This window comes from Gopherus flavomarginatus, chromosome 11 (genome assembly GCF_025201925.1).
Source record: "Gopherus flavomarginatus isolate rGopFla2 chromosome 11, rGopFla2.mat.asm, whole genome shotgun sequence".
NCBI lineage: Eukaryota > Metazoa > Chordata > Testudines > Testudinidae > Gopherus > Gopherus flavomarginatus.
The window spans coordinates 46,026,143-46,046,578 of NC_066627.1; the positions used below are offsets into that span (position 1 = coordinate 46,026,143).

Consider the following 20,436-nt stretch of genomic DNA (forward strand, 5'->3'; position numbering starts at 1 on the left):
GGTTATAGATGCTATTCAGTACCTGCAAAATTATAATATGTAAGGCAAAATCTCTGCCTAATATCCCTTTAGATGTTTCCTTGTGTGTGGATAATGTGTGAAATATGAACAATACAGAGATAACAAGGAAATAAAGGCCCCTTCCTCACTTAAGTAAAAGATGATCCTTAAAATATTTAAAGTAAATACAACAAAACATCAGGAATCATAGAATCATAGACTCAAAGATCTGGAATGGACCTCGAGAAGTTACCTCGTCCAGTCCCCTGCATTCATGGCAGGACTAAGACGGAGAATTTAGATATAGTTGACAGTTAAAAATATAAAATATAAAAGGTCTGTAACAAACCCTGTTGAAAAATCCCATCTTGGCACTAGCAATGCAAATGCAAAACTTGAGAAGCAAGTGCCAAGGCTAGATGTATGATAATAAAATTTAAGTTAGTACAGTGAATTGTTGATAACAGGGGCACCTTGTGTAACTTACAGTATTTTGAATTTAAGATGTGTATATCGATACTCACCTCCTCTGAGAATAGAAATGGTTATTGCCTTTGGAAAACATTTGGTAACTTACTCAGCAAGTTTACGTTCAGAAACCAGTTGCGTACACTTTGATATCAAAATTATAAATGAACCTTAGAAAATTTCCCTGATACAAGTGTGTGAGAATCTTTGCAGGTGCAGAGAAAATCTGTGTGTCATATTAAGAAAAAGATACCAAATTTCCTAATCTTACAGAGCCAAGAATGGATGAGTATTCAAATAAAATGTAAATGATTACTCAAGAATATCCCTAAGCGATACATACATTTGAATAACAGTGAAGATGAAATGGCAGCAGTCTTTTCTGGCTTTACTGCATTGTAATTATGATCGCTTGCCCAGGATGGCGTGCTGTTTTCTGATGCTGGCTCTTTAGCAACTGTCTGGGTGTTTGCTTCAGTTTTAGGGGCTGTCACCATACTCTTCTTCATGTTAATCTCTTTTTTCTCAGGAGTTGGTTTCTTCTGGGTGGACAAAGGCTTAGTACCTGCCTGTGTAATTAGTAGAACCGTAATTACTACTAATAGTAATGACAGAAAGAGTTATCATGTTGCATGTATTTAGTGACAAAATATGTCTTTGTATATAGTGAATAATTACAAATGCATTTCAGATTACATAGTAACAATACAAAATACAAAAAGTCTATAAAGCTAGGAGAAATGCATTAGCCTAGCAGGAGAGTGTGTTGAGTCTCTATTCACAAGCAGATCCCTCCAGCCAACTGAACACAGTTGTATTTATCATCAAATATACGTAAACCTGCACATCCAGCTGTACTTCCCATGTTAACGTGGTTTCAGAGAGCTAAGTAATATGTATTTAAAAAGGCTTTTAAGAAGTTCTCTTATTTCCTTACATGTGACACAAATCCCCTTGCATAGACTGTCTCCCCATTAAAAAATAAATCTAAAAACTTTTAATCCAGGATAATACTAAAAATTTTAACCTATGAACTAGCTTTAAAATATTCAGTACTGGGGAAATTATTTCAGAAAAGCTGTACTGAAGTGTAGATAATTTAACAGCACCCATGCAAAGGAGGCTACATTGTATTTTAACAACCTTTTCCTGTTTTTTTTTTTATCATTAAGATTTAACTGAATTATCTTATTCTTTAATGTAGCTTTAGGTCATGAAAATGGCAAAACAAACAAAAGAGTGAATCTCTAATGTTAAATCTTGCAAACTAAATATATTTCTGTCTGAAAACTGAACAGCAACAAGCTATTGGTGCTTCAGGAAAAATGCTGCTGCAAAGCTATTTTTTATTCAGGAACATAAGCTTACCTGCAGTTGAGATTTCAGAATTGTGGATCTCTCAGATTTTGATTTGAACTTCTCTTTTGGCTTTGGTTCTTTTCCTGCACTGAGAAATTTCATGGTGGCTGCAGCATGTTTGAGAATGCAGTCGTTACTGCAGTACACAGAATCAGGCTGAGCCACATTAGAACAGCCAGGACCAATGCATTTTGATGCACCAGCAGCTTCCATTACCTAAAGATTGAAGCACAGCAAGTTCCATTTTTTAACTAAAAAACTGTATAACTGGTGATGAGGACTTATGTAACAGAATTTAACTAGTGCATCTTAAAAGCATAACACAATTTTTCAATCAATATCAGATTCCAGAGTGAACTACTGACACTATCTCATGTCCAACTCTGCTGGCCTAGGGAGTTCATGCTTGCAAATTCACCACAAAACCAAAATATTTACAAAATCATTAAAATATAAATAAGCCATAAGAAGGTCCATTTCATTTATATTTATTAAACAGAAAAGTACCACAGGCTTTAACATCTATTTCTCCTGGAGTTACTGATATCTAAAATGGAAAAGACCTACTGCATTAAACCAATCTGTCTCCCTGATAATGCAGAATTGTTTTCTGCAGCACATTTTTCTATAGTTTTATCCAGTCTCGTTTAAAAGTCCCAAGTGACAGGACTACTCCCACTTCCCTAGGGAAACTCCATCACAGCCTAATACTTACTTCCCACTGTCAGGATAGAAATTTCCCAATACTCAGTCTAAATTTTCTCTTCGTTTCACCATAGTGTTTTACATGTAAATAAATCCTCTTCCTCCTCAGTGTTAACATATACTAATAACAGATGCCTCAGAAATATGATAGATCAGGTAACATCCTTAAAAGCCTACAAATATTTGATCATTGTGAGGTATAAGGAAAGGAATTTAAGTTTTCCTTGTTTTCCCATTTGTAAAATTAGAATAACATCAATTATCTATTTTTGCAAAGCACTCATATCTAAAGATGAGAAGTGATGTGACAAAATGGAATATCCTGGACAAACCGTATGGAAATAATATAAACTTTACTGAATTACATTAAACTTTGTTAAATTAGTTTTAATGTCTTTGGGATCCATTATATTAAAAATGCAATTGTGTATGTGTTGTTATGAAATTGTATGCAACTCCTTCAGGGGGATGGAGATGCTAATATAATTCCTCTGGTTATCAGTCCTTTTGAAGCCATCCCCTAAATAGGTTTTGCATACACTAGTTCAAAATGGATTCTCCAGTGACTATCCAAAAATCCTTTCTTTGTCTGTTAAACAGACTGGGTTTAAATAGGCTCAGGGCCTTCTTCTTGATCCAGCAAACAGACAGGACCTTGGTCCACAGAGGGCCCCAAAGGACTGGGCCTACTGAAGTCCCATAAGACTGTGTGCATGTTCTGAGCTGAAGCTGTGAATCTGAAACCATAAGGAAATCCCTTGAGTGGGGTTTTGACGGATTATTCCTGCCAGAGACCACATATGGGCTGGGGAGATCTCTGAGGTAAGCTCCATAGGTTCATTTGTTGTTTTTAAGGTTTCCTCTGTGTGCCTTTAACCTTAAGAATAAAATAGGTATGCACAGGAAGTGCTGTGTGTTGCCTTATAACTGTGGTTATTATTTGGTTATTAGTCTCTGAAGAAAAGTAAGCAGGCCTGCTTAGGCAGAGTTTTTTGCTGGGATATCACAGTATAGTCAGGGGACTGTGCACCTGGAAATACACTGGAGTCAGAAGAGAGTGGGACACATGTCACCACTCGAGAGAGAGATAACAGGTAGGGAGCTGGACGCCTGAGATGGGTGCCCTTGCTGGGCCAGAGGGGAAACACCAGTGCATCTACCCTGAGCTATACACCTCTACCCTGATATAACGCGACCCGATATAACACAAATTTGGATGTAATGTGGTAAAGCAGTGCTCGGGGGGACAGGAGGGGGAAGCTGCGCACTCCGGCGGATTAAAGCAAGTTCGATATAATGCGGTTTCACCTATAACGCGGCTCCCGAAGACAGTGTTATATCTAGGTAGAGGGGTACTATTAATTTCTATTGGTTTCTTCTTGCCTCTCCTCAGTTTGTCAAAATGTTTCGGGTAATGTGGTGACCACCCACACAATAATGTAAGATTCTACACACGCTGACAACAAAGTGAAAGAGGGAGAGAAAGAAAGAGAGAAACTATTAGCTCTGCACATGCAATCCAAAATTGCACTGGCCTTTTTCACTGCCCTATCATGTTACAAACTCTTGCATTAACTTGTATGTTCTCCAATTGAGTCATATTTTGTCATTTTCTGTCCTAGTTCCTCATCTCTCTAAAGCCCTTCCTTTTATATCTCAGTCCTCGCTGGTTGCTCCAGCTTCCTGATCATTAGTGAAGATGTTAAATAAGAACAGGCCTAATACCCAATACTGCAATACTCCATTAGACAGCTCTCCCCAACTCAATATATTGTAGTTTATAATTAATATTTGTTTACAGTATTTTAGCCAATTTTCAATCCACATGACAGTGGTGCTACACAGACCAATTTCAATTAATTTTTCAATTAAGATTTACTGAGACACAAAGTAGTGCTTATCTAAAATCCAAATACTATTAAATTTATTTTGTAGAAATAAATATTCATAGAATCATAGACTTTAAGGTCAGAAGGGACCATTATGATCATCCAGTCTGACCTCCTGCACAAAGCAGGCCACAGAATCTCACCCACCCACTCCTGTATCAAACCTGTGTCTGAGCCACTGAAGTTCTCAAATTATGGTTTAAAGATTTGAAGGTGCAGAGAATCTTCCAGCAAGTGACCCATGCCCCACGCTGCAGAGGAAGGTGAAAACCCCCCAGGGCTTCTGCCAATCCGCCCTGAAGGAAAATTCCTTCCCGTCCCCAAATATGGCCATCAGCTAAACCCTGAGCATGTGGGCAAGACTCACCAGCCAGCACCCAGGAAAGAATTCTCTGTAGTAACTCAGATCCCATCCCATCTAACATCCAATAACAAGCCATTGGGCATATTTACCCGCTAGTAGTCAGACAATTTAATTGACAAAATTAGGATATCCCATTATACCATCCCCTCTATCTACTTATCAAGCTTAGTCTTGAAGCCAGATATGTCTTTTGCCCCCACTACTCCCCTTGAAAGGCTGTACCAGAACTTCATTCCTCTGATGGTTGGAAACCTTCGTCTAATTTCAAGTCTAAACTTCCTGATAGCCAGTTTATATCCATTTGTTCTTGTGTCCACACTGGTACTGAGCTTAAATAATTCCTCTCCCTCCTTGGTATTTATTCCTCTGATATATTTATAGAAAGCAATCATCTCTCCCCTCAGCCTTGTTCTTCAGGATGATTCTCTACAAACACCCATGTTCACATCTGATTATATCCACATATAGCAAGAGAAAAATATTACAAGAATTAATACACAATTGCTCCCTAGGAGGCATCTTACATTTTAAATATCTAACAATCCAGTTGTAGTGTGTCACTAATAACTATTAAAGGCCCAATCCTGCACCACTGAAGTCAGTGGTGAAAAATCCATTTTTTCAATGATATAGGACCAGAATGTAAGCACCAAGCTTTCCTGAATGCCATGGCATTTTGATTAAAGTATTAATTAGCTGCAATGTTTGTTACAAGAATTTGAATTATTTAAAATAAACAATCTGAAGAATACAGCTCAAAATACAATGCATGAAAAATGCTACTGACATAATGTTACTCTTCTTAAGTGGTAATGACTATCTTGTTGACATCTTTTCAGTGTTCCTGAAAATTCAACCTTAAAGTAGGATTCTACTCTGAGGAGTGATAATAAGTGATTGTGAGGCTCCAAGTTAATTCCTACAATTATTTCTGTATCAAGTGTGTTCAGTGTACAATTAAATCCCCTTCCCTCAATGCTTGTTTTATAAACGCTACCTTCGCTTAAGGCAATTTGGAGTTGTTCCTCTTCACTCATCATCAACAGTACTAAAAGCTTTGCATGACAAATTAGACTTTTAGTACAACCCCACTGTTTTCAAATCATGCCCACACTGAAGCCTGTGCAACTTATTACACAGGGTTTATTTTGACACAAAAATTAACACATCTGACACTGAATGCACATGAGGATCAGGTCTGTTGAGTAAGAAGGTGTCACTTTTGCATACTCATCCTTTAGAATAAAGACTAACTAAAAGAGTGTTTGGGAAAAGTGCAGAACCAGAATTTAATAGTATATAAAAGTTAGCAGGTGGGTGAAATCCTGGCCCCACTGAAGTAAATGGCAAAACTCCCATTTACTTCAACAGAGCCAAGATTTCACCCATTAACCTTTGTTTGCCAGAAGCTGGGAATGAGTGATGGGGAATGGATCACTTGATGATTACTTGTTCATTCCCTCTTGGGCACCTGGCATTGGCCACAGTCAGAAGACAGGACACTGGGCTAGATGTACTTTTGGTCTGACTCAGTATGGCCGTTCTTATGTTCATTATTTACACTAAAATTATCTGTGAAACTATTTCTAAATTTTACAAAACGTTGGGGTACCATTAAAAGCAATTAAATATCACTGTCCTAAAACTGAGGCACCCCTCAAAATGTATTCGCAGGAAAAATTCTACTGAATTTTCTTTGCCATGGATCACAAACCAAACTGGGCTCTGAATAAAAAAAAAAACAAGTTTATAGAAGATACGAAATGTCAATATTAAAGAATCATGATGTTTTCCATAATTCCTCCCAACTTTTCCAATAGATTAAAAGGACAGCACAGGATAACATACATATATACTGATTTATAACACTGAAATATAAAATGAAGAATTGTTAATGGTAAGATAATGAGCTGTGATAGCTATATTTTTAATGATTTGTAATTAAGGATAGCGAATGAGTACAAACGAGGTAACACTGAGGCCAAGGTCCTGTTGCCATACTTGTGGTTTTGCCAATTCTTCTTTTACGCAGATTTGCTAATCTGTTTAAAGTGATGTTAATTTGGTTCTGTCAGCAATAACATGTCGCACAGGAAGTTTGGGGCTGAAAATAGACAACAAGAAGCCCTTTTTCTGGTAAGACACAGGTCAGGGTGACAAAAAACCACCACGACATTGTAACTGAAAAACCAGCAGGAAAAAATGCAGAAGTTGGGTAACTGAAGCCTGTGCATGCACAATGTATGGGTTACCTAAAACTAGGGAGGTCAAGCAATTAAAAAAATTAATTGCGATTAATCTTGAGATTAAAAAAATAGCAATTATTGCAGTTTTAATCTCAGGTTAAACATCATCAGAATATCATTTATTTAAATATTTTTTGGGTTTCTATATTTTCAAATATAGGGTCAGGGCTTGGGGCGCTAGGTTTCGGCACCTCCCCCCTTTCCTCTAGGACGCCGTGGACTGAAGCTTCAGCCCCCGTGCCACCGATGCCTCCCAACCCACCCACAGGTTTACAATTAACATGTTAAAAAACATTAACACATTGATTTTGCTTTCAGTTAATCACAGGCGCTAACTCCAACTAATTGACAGCCCTACCTAAAACCCAAAGGGTTTGTGTGTTAAAAAGTAAGCTGGATAAAGATTTAGTAATCTATAACAGAAATGTATAAGGGACCAAAGTGAATATGGGCCCAAACAGGAGAAACACTGGAAAAGAGACTGAAAGACTAGACGAGGAGATCAGAGAAGGCAACAATTATCATGGAAGAACTTCCTGGTGCCCTGGAATGTGGTAACTTGGGCCCATTAAACAATTCCATCTTGTCTGTTATTATTTGTCTGGAATAAATGCATGGTCAGACACTATAAATGACAATAATACCGTCTAAAATTGTATAAAGGCAAAAATTGATTACAGCTGAAATTTGGTTGGACCTGTCACTTTGTCAATTTTTATCCCCAAAACAAAATTAAATATCAACATATGGGAAATGACATATTAAAAACTTTTTAGTGTTTTATGTTAAATCTGCATACATATATTGATGATAACTAATTTTAAAGTTGTTAGAATATATTTGAAAGAGTTTTTTTTTTTAATTTACAAGTATTTTGCTGAAAATGTCCATGATTAAAAAATTTCACTCCAAAGTCTACAAGCATTGTGCTAATGATGGGCTTCAATATAACAGCTCTGATGTTAGCCAACATTTATAGGAAATGGTATTCTTGTCCAACCATTAAAATGCACACAAACCCATAAAATAAATTATTGCAGTGTGCTATCAGCAAGTATGTAAGATTTTTTTTTTTTTTATAAACTTGCTAAAGAGAAAAAGTACAGATGACAGTCAAGGAGGATGCTTGTGCTTGCGAATACTAAAATAGCACCAGCAGCAGAAAGGTTAATTACTATGGCATCAAAAGGTTTAAACTAGTTTAAATTCAAGTTAAGAGGCTTTTTGCTTGCATTTAGAATGGTACACAGACTAGCTAATATAAACAAAGCTCCTGTAATAATTATATGTAGAAACTGAGAACAATTTGAAAGCATTTTTTTTTAAATTAAATACATTTTCAAAGCCATTTAAAAAAAATAAAGTCTATCAATCCCCCTTTTCCATGTATGAAGAGCTACAAGAAATAAAGTCAAAACACAACGTCAAAGATTGGCTCGAAGTACACAGGACAGCTTGAATGTGTAAAGGTACACAAGTTTGCTAATACTAACTCCCTACAGTGAAAAATAAAATAATTGATAATTATTAGAAAAAGGCAATTTTAAAGTAACATGCCAATTTCAGAATTTTAAGGGTCTTTATGAAAGAACAGGAATTCAGTCAGTGTCTTGATTACCCAAATAAAAGAATAACAGATGCATACACATTATTAGGGTTTTTTCTTTATCCTGATGTGTATGATCTGTAAATTGCAGTCCTTCAAAAATTAAAAAAAAAATCCTAATGATTGTGACACTCCACTCATTCAGTTCTGGATCAAAATCTTCACTTACAAATCAGAAAAATACAAACAGCAAATATCTAGTAGCTTTGTTTTATATAAAAATATGTTGCAGCCCATAGGTAAGCTTATGCCTCAACACATTCAACAGCACAAGAGACCAACAACTAAAATACTTACAGGTTGAAATATCTTGAGTTTTTTCTTCCCACTTGGATTTGCAGCTTTTTCAATCCTACCCTTGATTCCTTGATCCTCACTGGACTTTTGTTCAACTGTTCCTACACTTGTGAGCTCTGTGCCATCCACGTTTACTTGCCTTGATTTAGTTTCTTGCTGATCTGTTTCTGAAACTGTCTCATCCTGCCCCTGCAGAATGGTGCAATTTGGGCAGATATAGTCCTCCCCATTCCTTTCCAACAGTCGCCCACGAGCCTCAGAAATCCCCACACAGTCACCATGAAACCATTCCTCACACCTATCACAACAAATCATAAACCTGAAAATAAAGAACAAGTGGTTAAAAAATAAAATACTGAAAAATTCAAAAACAAAAAAAGTCCTTGTAATTTTGTCAGGAAACCAGTTGCTTTGTATAACTTATTAATTTATTAGCTTATCCTATTACATCCCCATGAAGTTGCAACAGAAAAAAAAATTATAGACACCTGGCGATGAAATCTTTGGTAGTAGACATTTCCTGTGGAAGATTCTCTATTACTTGTACAGTATTTTTAGACAATACTTTGCATATGTATATAGCCCACCTGTTATTATGAGGCTGGTGACAGATACAGTACAGTGTATTTGGGTCATAAATCTCAGACTCAGATTTGCTTTTTGTGAACTCTTCAGATTCTTCGTCTTTGATCTCTTTTGTTGCCAGGTCAGGTTTTATTTCCTTCTTAACCTGAAGATCTTCAGTATGTTCCTCAGACACAACTACTTGATTTCCAGTCTCAGTGCTACCAGTAGACTCAGGTTCTTGTTTGACAGGCAGCTCAGCCTTAACTTGATTTCCTGCCTGGACATCAACTGTTTCTGTAGGATTTTGTTCTAGGTGTTTTTTTCTGAGGCGGTTCTGTATCTCTTTCAATGTCAATTCTGCAGGTTTTTGTTCAATGCGTTTGTTTCTTAGACGATTTTGTAGTTCTTTCAGCGTCAATCCATCACTATCACTATCAGAGGTATCATCATCATCATCATCTTTTGCACCTCTGCTTTCCAAGACTGGCTGATCCTTCCTGTCTTTAGAATCACTCTTCTGAGTGCCAGGTTTTATATCTGGAGTGCTCTCCACACTGCCTTCAGAGGCAGTCTCCACATCTGTAACTGGACAGGATGCTGGTTCACTTGAATCTTCAAGAGCAGTAGGAACATTCCTTCTACCTCTACGTCTTACTGTTGTAAGAAATTCTTCCACTCTTTCAGTACGCTTGGGTTGCCGTCCGCTACGCCGGAGGGACAGGCTTTGTTGCTGCTGTGGTTGTTGTTCACTAGTGTCCACATCAACATCTCCTGCCCCTTCTCGTTTGGCAATTGTAGTCCTTCGAAATCCCCATGTTTTCTTGAACTCTTTACTTGTGGGCTTGATAGCTTTTTGTTCTTCCTCATTGCTTTGCTCACCTTTATCATCCAAAACTGATGCTAAAAATAAAAGTAAAATTATGAAACTGATAATTCCTCATTTAGGATCACAGCTGACACTTTTTTTTTTAAATCTTTCAAAATGTCATTACGTTCTCTTTTTGAGAGTCGATATACACGTTCAATGTGGTATGCTAGACGACTACTTAATATCTCTGAACACAACAAATAACACACTTTTTCTCAAAGTTCCTATTGACAGGGATCACTAAAGTCACAGCCAATATAATTAAGCAATGTGCAATTCCCCACTTCAAGTTTTGATCATAATGAAAATTAAGCCACCCATCCTGTTCACATGACAGCTACACTCCAGAGTTCCATCTCACAGCAGAGGTAGTTTACTGTCCCGTCTAACACTAAGTCAACATAATCCAGAAGCTAGGAATTGCTCATGCAGTGCATCCCCTTCTTTCCCTAGATCAGGGGTCAGCAACCTTTCAGAAGCGGTGTGCCAAGTCTACATTTATTCACTCTAATTTAAGGTTTTGTGTGCCAGTAATACATTTTAACGTTTTTAGAAGGTCTCTTTCTATAAATCTATAATATATAACTAAACTATTGTTGTATGTAAAGTAAATAAGGTTTTTTAAATGTTTAAGAAGCTTCATTTAAAATTAAATTAAAATGCAGAGCCCCCCGGACTGGTGGCCAGGACCCGGCAGTGAGAGTGCCACTGAAAATCAGCTCGTGTGCCAGCATAGGTTGCCTACCCCTGCCCTAGATGCTTGTAATAATGCTTATAATATTCCAAGCTCTTGCTGGCCTGGTATAACACAAGCCAAAATAGAGAAAGAAGAGGTTAAAGACTATTTAGATGAGTTAGATATATTAAAGTCAGAAGGGCCTGATCAAATTTATCCTAGAATACTTAAGGAACTAGCTGAAGCAAGCTTGGAATGCTAGCAATTATCTTTAAGAACTTATGGAGGATGGGTGAAGTCCCAGCAGACTGGAAAACAGCAAACACCGTACCTATCTTTTAAACAGGGAACAAAGAAGACCTGGGGAATTATAGAGCTGTCAGCCTAAACTGAATACCTGGAAAGAAACTAGGACAAATTATTAAACAATAATTTCCCTAGAAGATGATAGGGTTATAAGAAATAGCCAGCATGGATTTATGAAGACCAAACTAATCTGAAGCAAGAAAGTTTTACATTAGATATTGGGAAAATATTTTTTAAGTATATGGATAATTAAAAACTAGAATAGGCTTCCAAAGGAGGTTGTAGAATTCACATCACTGGAGGTTGTGGAATTCATTTCACTGGAGGTTTTAAAGAACAGGTTAAACAAACCGCTATCTGGTATGATCTAGATTTACTTGGTCCTGCCTCAGTGCAGGACAGCTGAACTTGATTGCTTCTCAAGATCCCTTCTGGCCTACATTTCTCTCTCTCTTCATCTCCCCCCATTTATTTAGGATGTTTTAACAAGTTTCCAATCAGTGCCATGTAAATATCAGGAAAAAAATCAATCATTATAAAAGCTTGCTTTTGTTTAGGGAGATATTATACAGGAATATAACCATCAGATCTTTCTATTTAACAGGTGTTAACATATTACAGAGTGAGCATCACAACACCTAAATTTGTTGTTTTTAGTGATTTTATTAAATTGAAAGAAATCACTATACACACATTTAACAGACCAAGCATGTCTATCAAATGTTAACATTAAAAAAAAAAACTGGACAGGTGTGCTGTTATTTGCAGGTCAATGTACTCTGAGTAATGAATAAAAGGTAAGCAAATATTCTTCTGTCCTCTATTTTCCTGGGCATGTAATGGGTATGTTAACTTTTTCATAACCACAACCTTCCATATTTATTTTTAAACCATTTCTCTATGATTGGACTATTTTTCTTTTTCCAGTGAGAGGCTACCAGTATTCGAGCAAGTAACTAGCAGATGAGAAATTAATTCTTCATTTCTTCTTGTGTGATCATTTCTGCTAGGCAGCCCCCAAGGAGGATTACCACAGGATCATAAATATCCACCAACTATGGTATTTAGTTATGGACTGCATCTCAATATTCTCTAGTGACTGGATATGACCACCACATATGCCTAGGGAGGTTGTGGAATCTCAGTCATTGAAGGTTTTTTTTAAGTTCAGGTTAGACAAACACCAGTCAGGGGAATGATCGAGTTATTACTTAGTCCTGCCTTGAGAGCAGGGGATTGGACTGGATGACTTCTCAAGGTCCCTTCCAGTTCTAGATTTCTATGATATATGCATAAAATCTTTTCTTTCATTTTTGTGTGTATGTGAGTATATATATATTTTCTAACCTGACTGGTACCAGATACTACTGAAACAGGATCTTACAGAAATTGTCTTCTATTGTGCTACAGACTGAGGTTGCTGGACCTCTTCTACTCTGGGGTAATTTGTCTACCCAGATCCTTTTCCCACGGTGTCATATACAAAAAATTTTTTCCTTAGGAAAGTTCTCTGCAAAGATCAATATAAATTATGAAGTTTCCTAATTGACCAGATGCTATCACATCTATTAAAGTTAGCTTTTTATAGAAAACAGGTTTTCTAGAAAAGTGAGAAACATAATTTCTGAGTTTAAAGTACTGCTACCCGGGGAGAGTGGCCCAATTAAAGTTAGTTTTGATCTCTAAATAACTTAGAAAAGTTTGTTTTACCGAATAGCTGGCCAACTGTATGTTACATGACTCTCCCAATCTCTCAGGCTGGCAATTTGCGTTAAAATCTGGATATTTGCAAAGGGTGTCACTGGTGAGGGGAAAGAACTTATCTCTAGTTCTATCCCAAACCCATACAATAGCATTTGCTAAAGGATGTGAGTACATTTCTGGAAGGAGTGACTTATTATTAATTCATGGTAGTCTAGCAATGTTTATAATGCAGCAATTTTCTTGTTCAAGAAACCCGCCCCATATTTCTCTGATTTTATAACATAAATCTTTTAAAAACAATGTGTGACGTCCTGGCCCCATTGAAGTAAAAGAAAAACAACTTCCACTGATTTCAGTAGGGTCAGGATTTCACAAAAGGTCTCCTACATGCCAAGAGGATGCTGCACCACCATGCCTTAAAGCCACCCCAAAAGACTATAATAATATTTTAATCAATTTTTCTTTTAAAACAGAGGTTTTTATTTTTATTTGAATCAGTGGTTTTTATTTTCAACAATAAAGTCAGAAAAATATATCAGGTGTTTGAGACTTTTCAATTACACTTTAAAATGAATCAGAAAAGGTAAAAACAGATTGAATCATTTGATGGCAGTATCATCCCTTCTTATCTTTGATAGGCTCTTCATAGCAGGAACTCCCCCTTTCTATGCATTTGTACAGTGCTTAACAGAACAGACCTCTATCTTGGTTAGGGCTTCTAGGTGCTACCATAATTAAAAAAACACTAATATGTCTTAAGGCAGCAGAAAACCTAGAGCCAAATCCTTGATAAAAACCCAAAGTCATGAATGTGATAGCAGCTCCAATCTAGCTTTTTTGTGCATGTGAAATGAATTAAAGACATCACAGAAAAGAGACTTACAACACCTTTAACCTAAAGATAAAAGATGAATAACTAGTGATCAGATAATTCTTCATCCCACCTATCTTCACATAGGCACTAAAAGGAGTGATGCTATCTGCCAAAGAACATCAACTTTTTCTCTTTTTGAAATGCCGGACTAATGTTCTGGGAACTCTACAAAAAAACAACCAGTAAAACTCAATAGCTTAAAGAAACAAAACAAAACAAACAAAAAAACTATAAATGACCACTGATCTCCCAAAACACATTGCATCACTTTTACAAATAATTAGTTTTAACCCAATCAACTGCTATCCACACTGAACCTAGGGCCAGCCTAAGAAAACAATATCATCTGATAAAATGCACTGAAGATCCCCAAATCCAGAGTCTGGCAGAACAAAAGATGATTAAGTTGAAGTCAAGGACGACTCAAAGGCCCAGCTGCTAACCATCCTCTGTCTGAACCAGCAGATTGTTAGGTTCAAGCCTGTCAGCCAATCACAACTGCTGCAGTATTACATGAGGAGAAAGACAGTTTTGTAAGCAATTAAAAGCAAGTGACAAGTCAACAACATTTAAAAACAAAACAAAACACCTTACCTGTTGTGACCAAATCTCTCTCCAATCAACCGGTGAATTACAATTTGGATGTACTTACATGTGTTTGTCTACTAGCATTATAAATCACTTAGGGCAGTGACCATGTCTCTCTGTGCTTTGTATAGTTAACATCACATTGATGGGGATTTGACACTGCAGCTCATATCCTTCATAGAGATAGTATTTTGATAGGATTATGGCATAACTATGATGTATTTTATACAAGCTAGGTTATGCACGCTATCATTGTAAAGGTTATAATTTACTGAATATGATTATCCTATTTGTATGCATGTTTCATTTTGGTATCTGAAGTTAGGAATATTGTCTATGTATCTATTACAAATGTGTTTACACCTGGGGAATGCCCACTATGCAAAAGACTGTCAGTCTAGATGGCTGGCTGGAAACGGCCCATTCAGGTCAATGGACCATTAAGAAGAACAATAGGTCTTAGAAGAAGCTAATCTCCCAACAGGGAGACTAAGGTTTCCTGAGGACAGTAAAAATAGCCTCCAGGTCATGGCTGTTATGACACTACAGGGGCATGTGACCAGATCACATGGTACTGGACTCCATCTTGGAATACCAGTGTTTTTTCACTGAAAGACGGAACCAAACTTGGAGACAATGGGTTCCCACCATATACAAAAGCTATTTAAGGTAGGGGAGTGACATCATCGTGGCTCTTCACTGACTCCCTGCCCAAAGGAGACTCTTGAAACATCTGAGGGACAAGGACTGAACTGGGAAGAAATGCTGGACCTAGGCTCAAGGAGTTTCTAGCCTGTGAAAGGAATACCTGGGGTTCTTAAGCTGCAAGGAAGTGCAGCTTGCCCCTTAAGAGTCTGCAGGCAGCTTAAATCAACATTTACGGCGAGAGTTTGCTACTCATATCCCATCTCTTTAGTATATTAAGCTTAGATTGTGTTTTTGTTTATTTGCTAGGTAACTTGCTTTGATCTGTTTGCTATCCCTTATAATCACTCAAAATCTATCTTTTGAAGTTAATGAATTTGCTTTTGCTTCATCACAGACCAGTCAGTGTGTGGGAGTTACACCTTGGGGAAAAAAAGCTGTTGTATATTTTCTTTTCACTCTGAGGGAGGGGGCGAGTTTCATGAGCTTACCCTGTACAGATCACTGTGCAGTGCAAGATGGTATAATTTTGGGTTTACACTCCAGAGAGGGGTGGGTTCTTGAGCAACTGGCCAGTTCCTCAGCTGGAGCCTCCACATGCAGAACTGATCACAGCAGCCTGTAAGTTCTGCAGCTAGGTGTGTGTATGCTGGTGAAAGAGCAAGCTTGGAGAGCTTGGCATCTTATCACAGCACCACAGGGTGAAAAGGAGTCCAGGCTGGTGGGTACACGGGGCTCAGCGGTACCCCAGCTGCAGGGGGGAGACCATCACAGGGGGATCCTAAATACAAATATTCTTTATAGTCTTAAAAGTGAAACCACACATCAACATATTGTACTCCTCCTTAGAGATAACTTGAGTAAATAGTGCAAAAACTATCTTTTGGTTAAGAAACATACAGATTGGATATGTTAGCAAGATTTCTGCTCAATATAAAAGGAAGAAAATGGACTTACCAGGGGAACGGTTTTCCATGTTGCCAAGACTGGATTCAGATTCAAATGCCACAGACTGTGAACTTACAACTTGTTCCATAATAGAAACACCACCATTCCCAAAGTTCAACTCTAAAAATAAACATAAGACTCAGAATTTAATTGCTTTGACCTGGAGATTCTGTTGCATCTATTAATAACAAGAGATTTAATGTAGAAAAATCTGTCACAATGTAAAATTATGAGTATCCAAACATGTAGGTAATTAATTTTTGACCCCAATGAATACCAGAAACAAAAAGATCTCAAATTTACTCAAACAAAGTGCGAAATTGTACAGCACATTTTTGGATATAACACACACATGCACTACTAACTTGATTCCGAACTTTTGCAAATTGCTTAGCAACAAAATAAGAATAATAAAAGCTGAGGTATATATCCAGCTACTCAAAATAACCTATGCTATCAACTATTTTAAATGTTTCATTTAAAGGGACACAGTTGAGGGTGTTTAATCCTGAACGTCAGGTATTACAAAACTCAAGCTTTTAAGACTTAGAGTTTATATATATATATATGGATCTGAACTTGAAAAGTATAAGTCTCAACACAAAAGTAATTTATTGATAAAGTTAAAAGTGCTAGAATATAGGAGTAGAACTAAATGACACTGTACATTTTAACTATAGTGTCACTATCATGACACTTTGAAAACTTCCACAAATACATACCAAATAAGTTATAACAGAATGGTCACTCTCAGTGTTGTTAAGACGGCAGAATTTACAAGATGACACGTAAGCCTTGCAAGATAACACACTGGATGTAATTATTACCTCAGTTACAATCAAATCCCAATTATTGTTCCAACAATCTTGTCTAATAATCGTGTATAAAAATACGTGAATGGTGGAACCAGAATACTGAATTATAAACGTTTCCTTGTTTTTCATACCAAAACCTGACTCTTGTATAAGTATCCAGAGTTGTGAAAATGCAAGTGGATTGTCTAGAAGCCTCCAGCTACCTTAGTCCATAAGCAGCTACAACTATTTTACAAGACCCTGTTAAATTAAAATATAAAAGTAGGAACCATGTCAGCTGAAAAGAAAAATAAATTAATCTCCCAGAAGATTATTCAGATTTGGGGTGAGGAAATGCAAAATGGTAACCTATTTTTTAGCATCCCTGGCTAGCACCTATAATTTTATCAATACCTCATGGAGTTCGTAAATACACAAAAAATGAAAAATTTAAATTAAAACACTATTTTCTAAAATGAATTATTACTCAAGCAAACTATCACTTTCTCTTGAACTCTGAAATCAGGATGAACTGCTACTGAAGCCTACAAGCTATGCCAACATATGGAACATATTAAAAACAAACAAAAAAAGAGAAGACAAAAAATATTCATGAACAGATTCTTTACTTTGACAAAGAGGAGAGAGGTGGCTACTGCGACCTAATTGTGGCTCCCTGACCCTCAGTTGTTCATTCTCAGACGAATTAGAGCAAGAGAAGGGCTACTTAGTTTCTCTAACTTCTTCTAGCTATTTTAAAAGCCAATTTAAATTACCATGGCTAACAGAAACTCATGTTGACAGATGGAGTTTCCCTGAGTAAGCTGTTGACCCTTGATTTTGTGGGTTTTTTTGGCATGTCATAGAAAAGGGGAGAACAATTTCAAAAGGTAGAAAAAACACTGTTTCAGAGTTCGGAATGGGGCTGATGCTTTCTTCTGGAAAACTTTGCTCAAGGCAGCAGACAAGGAAGCACAGAATTGGCCTAATAGCCAATTCTGAGAAATGCATCAAGGGGCATTGCTGAGTCACATAGAACTGGAAGCAGAATCTTCTTGTCTTGGCATGTTGCTTGCAGAGAGATTCCATCTTGACCTCCAATCTTTCTTATCAATAGAACAAAAAGAGCAGTAGAGACTCCATTTTGCTGGGTCTGTTTCGTGCCTACTTAGACAATCAGATGCTGTATTTAGATTCAACTTGATATGCAGGGCCCAAATATATTACATATTATTATTGCTCTGGCACAGGAGGGACCTTTCTTCTTGGTGCAAACATGATGACCTGGTCCTCTGTTCATATAGTGTTGTCTGTCATTACTAACTAGGATATGTTGAAGTTTCATTGATTTGTGCAGTACAAGGAAAGCTAATCAAATGTCTCAGAGCTCTAGTCAGTTGATTTTCCTCATCATTTCTTTCTGGCACCATCTCCCCAAAGTGATGTGAAAGATGTGCTCCCCCCAACAAAAAGTGTTTTTTCCATCCATAATAAACACAGTTCTACCCAATTCATTATTTGGGTGTCCAGTCACAAATCACCAGGCTATATGAACATGTCCTTAGGGGCATTCTATTTGCAAAGGGAGTGAAGAACATCTGATGGAAAGGGTAGCACGAATCTTTGAAGTGGATATATGAGAAATGTTGCCAGCTCAGCAGATCTAACAAATCAGATTACTTAGCAAACTCGATAATATTTTGAAAGCTAGAGGCTGTTCACAGACATGGCATATAACTTCCTTTATTTTGTTCTCTCCCCCTGGGAAGAAGCATCCTTTGAAGTTTGGTTTTGAGAGTGACTTCAAAGTTCTGAATGGCCGGAGTTGGATTAAGCAGATTTTTTTCTTAATTCACCATGAATCCCCTTACTTAGGGGAAATGAACCATAAAACTGATGTCCTGTTCTGCCCTGCAAGGATCCTCTTATCAGGATACAAATCTTTTTCTAAGGGCATGTATAGACACACATATTATAGTAGCATAATTAAAACTGTACAACCCCTGTAATGTGGACACAGTTATATCAGTGTAAAGGTGGCTTATACCAGTACAGATTATTCCCATAAGAGAAGGAGAATAAGTTATAACAGTAAGACTACATCCACATTGGTTTTACCTATCTGTATAAGCGCAAATCAACCAACCACACACCTAACCAAAACAGTTATACAAAATCTGCATTAAGTCCAGGCCTAAAGAGTTTCCATCCAAACAAGTGGTACATTTCTGTGAATACTGTTAGAGAGTAATTAAGGTCAAAGCATAGTGCCCTCTACTGGAAATGTTTCTGACCACATAAGAACATGGTTTGCCAGAGTGATGGTCTGATTAGGATAGGTAGGCAAATCTTCGAGGCTGATAGAGATGAGGAAACTGATCTGAAAAACAGCTGTCAAAGTGGACTTTAGTGTTTTTATTTTGAATTCTGATACTTGCAGAAATCATTATAAGTTCTTTAATACAAGGATCATTTTTAAGCCCCTTATATGGAGACTAGGAAGGTAAATACATCTCTATAGCTTTGGTAGTAGTTTGTTAGCTGCCATCTTCTGGCTGTACGTTACTAAGCTCTGGGAGCCAGACTGAATATTTCCAACATTTGTCATCCTTCCTGGCTGAGAATCAGAGATGCCTGCTCAAGAGTCCGATCTCCTCAGGTGGAAGAAGAGGACAAGTCAAGCATTATTGTGGTTGGTGGAAGGTTGTCTAGAGAAGAGGCTTCTAGACATTTCACCTCATCATCTATTCAACTGCCATCTAATTCAGTCACTGTCATCTGTATGAGAAGAAAACTGGAGAGGACTGTTACTCTCTGAAGATCTACTTCTCTTCTGGTATTTGGCCAATAGCAACATTTTCTTGTCCCTGTACTCAGTTTTGAAGACTCCTTTATCAAGAGATTCCTCAAAACAGACAATTTGTACTCTCTTCCTCCCCTCCCCAGTATAATTTGAGGACACTATCAGATGTTAAGACATCTCCCTTCAATACCCTGGGTCCATAAGTAACTTCTTACTATTATTACTGGTCCTGGGATTCTTCTGGATCCAAATCAGATGAAACCTAAGTAGTCTTAATAGAAAACCTATTGTATCAGGAATGCCAGAATTCTGTACAAAGTGAGATTTCGTGAACCCAGATTCAGCTCAGACGAGTCCAGGATGGGGCGGAAATATCCTATTTTCTTTTTCATCATGGAAGAATCTCTATCAAAAGCAAGTATTCTTTCTTCTGGAAAAGACAATGGCCCCTTGGATAAGTTTCACCATGCTGTCCAGAACTGCCTGGCACTTCTTGTGATCCCAATGGGGAGGCAATGAAAAAAAGTTAAGAGGAAGGTATTCCTGAAAATTTTAAAGGACATCAGTCTCAACAATTTTAAGAGTCCAGGAGAAGGAAGTGTCTAACGGACTAGATTAGTTACTTCTAGGATGCCTTCTCTAGATGGTGTTTGGGAAGTATTTTCGTTCCTCAGTGGAGTTGAGTGGGTGAAGGAATGAAAGGACTGATTGTTTTAGTAATGTTGGTAG

At 37.3% G+C, this 20,436-nt stretch overlaps 1 protein-coding gene across 5 annotated transcripts in view; it reads right to left on the minus strand.

Moving 5' to 3' along the window:
- DIDO1 (death inducer-obliterator 1) overlaps positions 1-20,436 on the minus strand; it is a 90,242-nt gene that overhangs the window by 43,817 nt on the left and 25,989 nt on the right. For all 5 annotated transcript variants that reach the window (XM_050918655.1, XM_050918654.1, XM_050918656.1 and 2 more), the window contains 5 exons: positions 16,120-16,230; positions 9,522-10,401; positions 8,935-9,253; positions 1,837-2,043; positions 812-1,037 (listed from right to left, as the gene is read on the minus strand). In XM_050918655.1, coding sequence (XP_050774612.1) covers positions 812-1,037; positions 1,837-2,043; positions 8,935-9,253; positions 9,522-10,401; positions 16,120-16,230 — 1,743 coding nt within the window. The remainder of the gene's footprint in view (positions 1-811; positions 1,038-1,836; positions 2,044-8,934; positions 9,254-9,521; positions 10,402-16,119; positions 16,231-20,436) is intronic.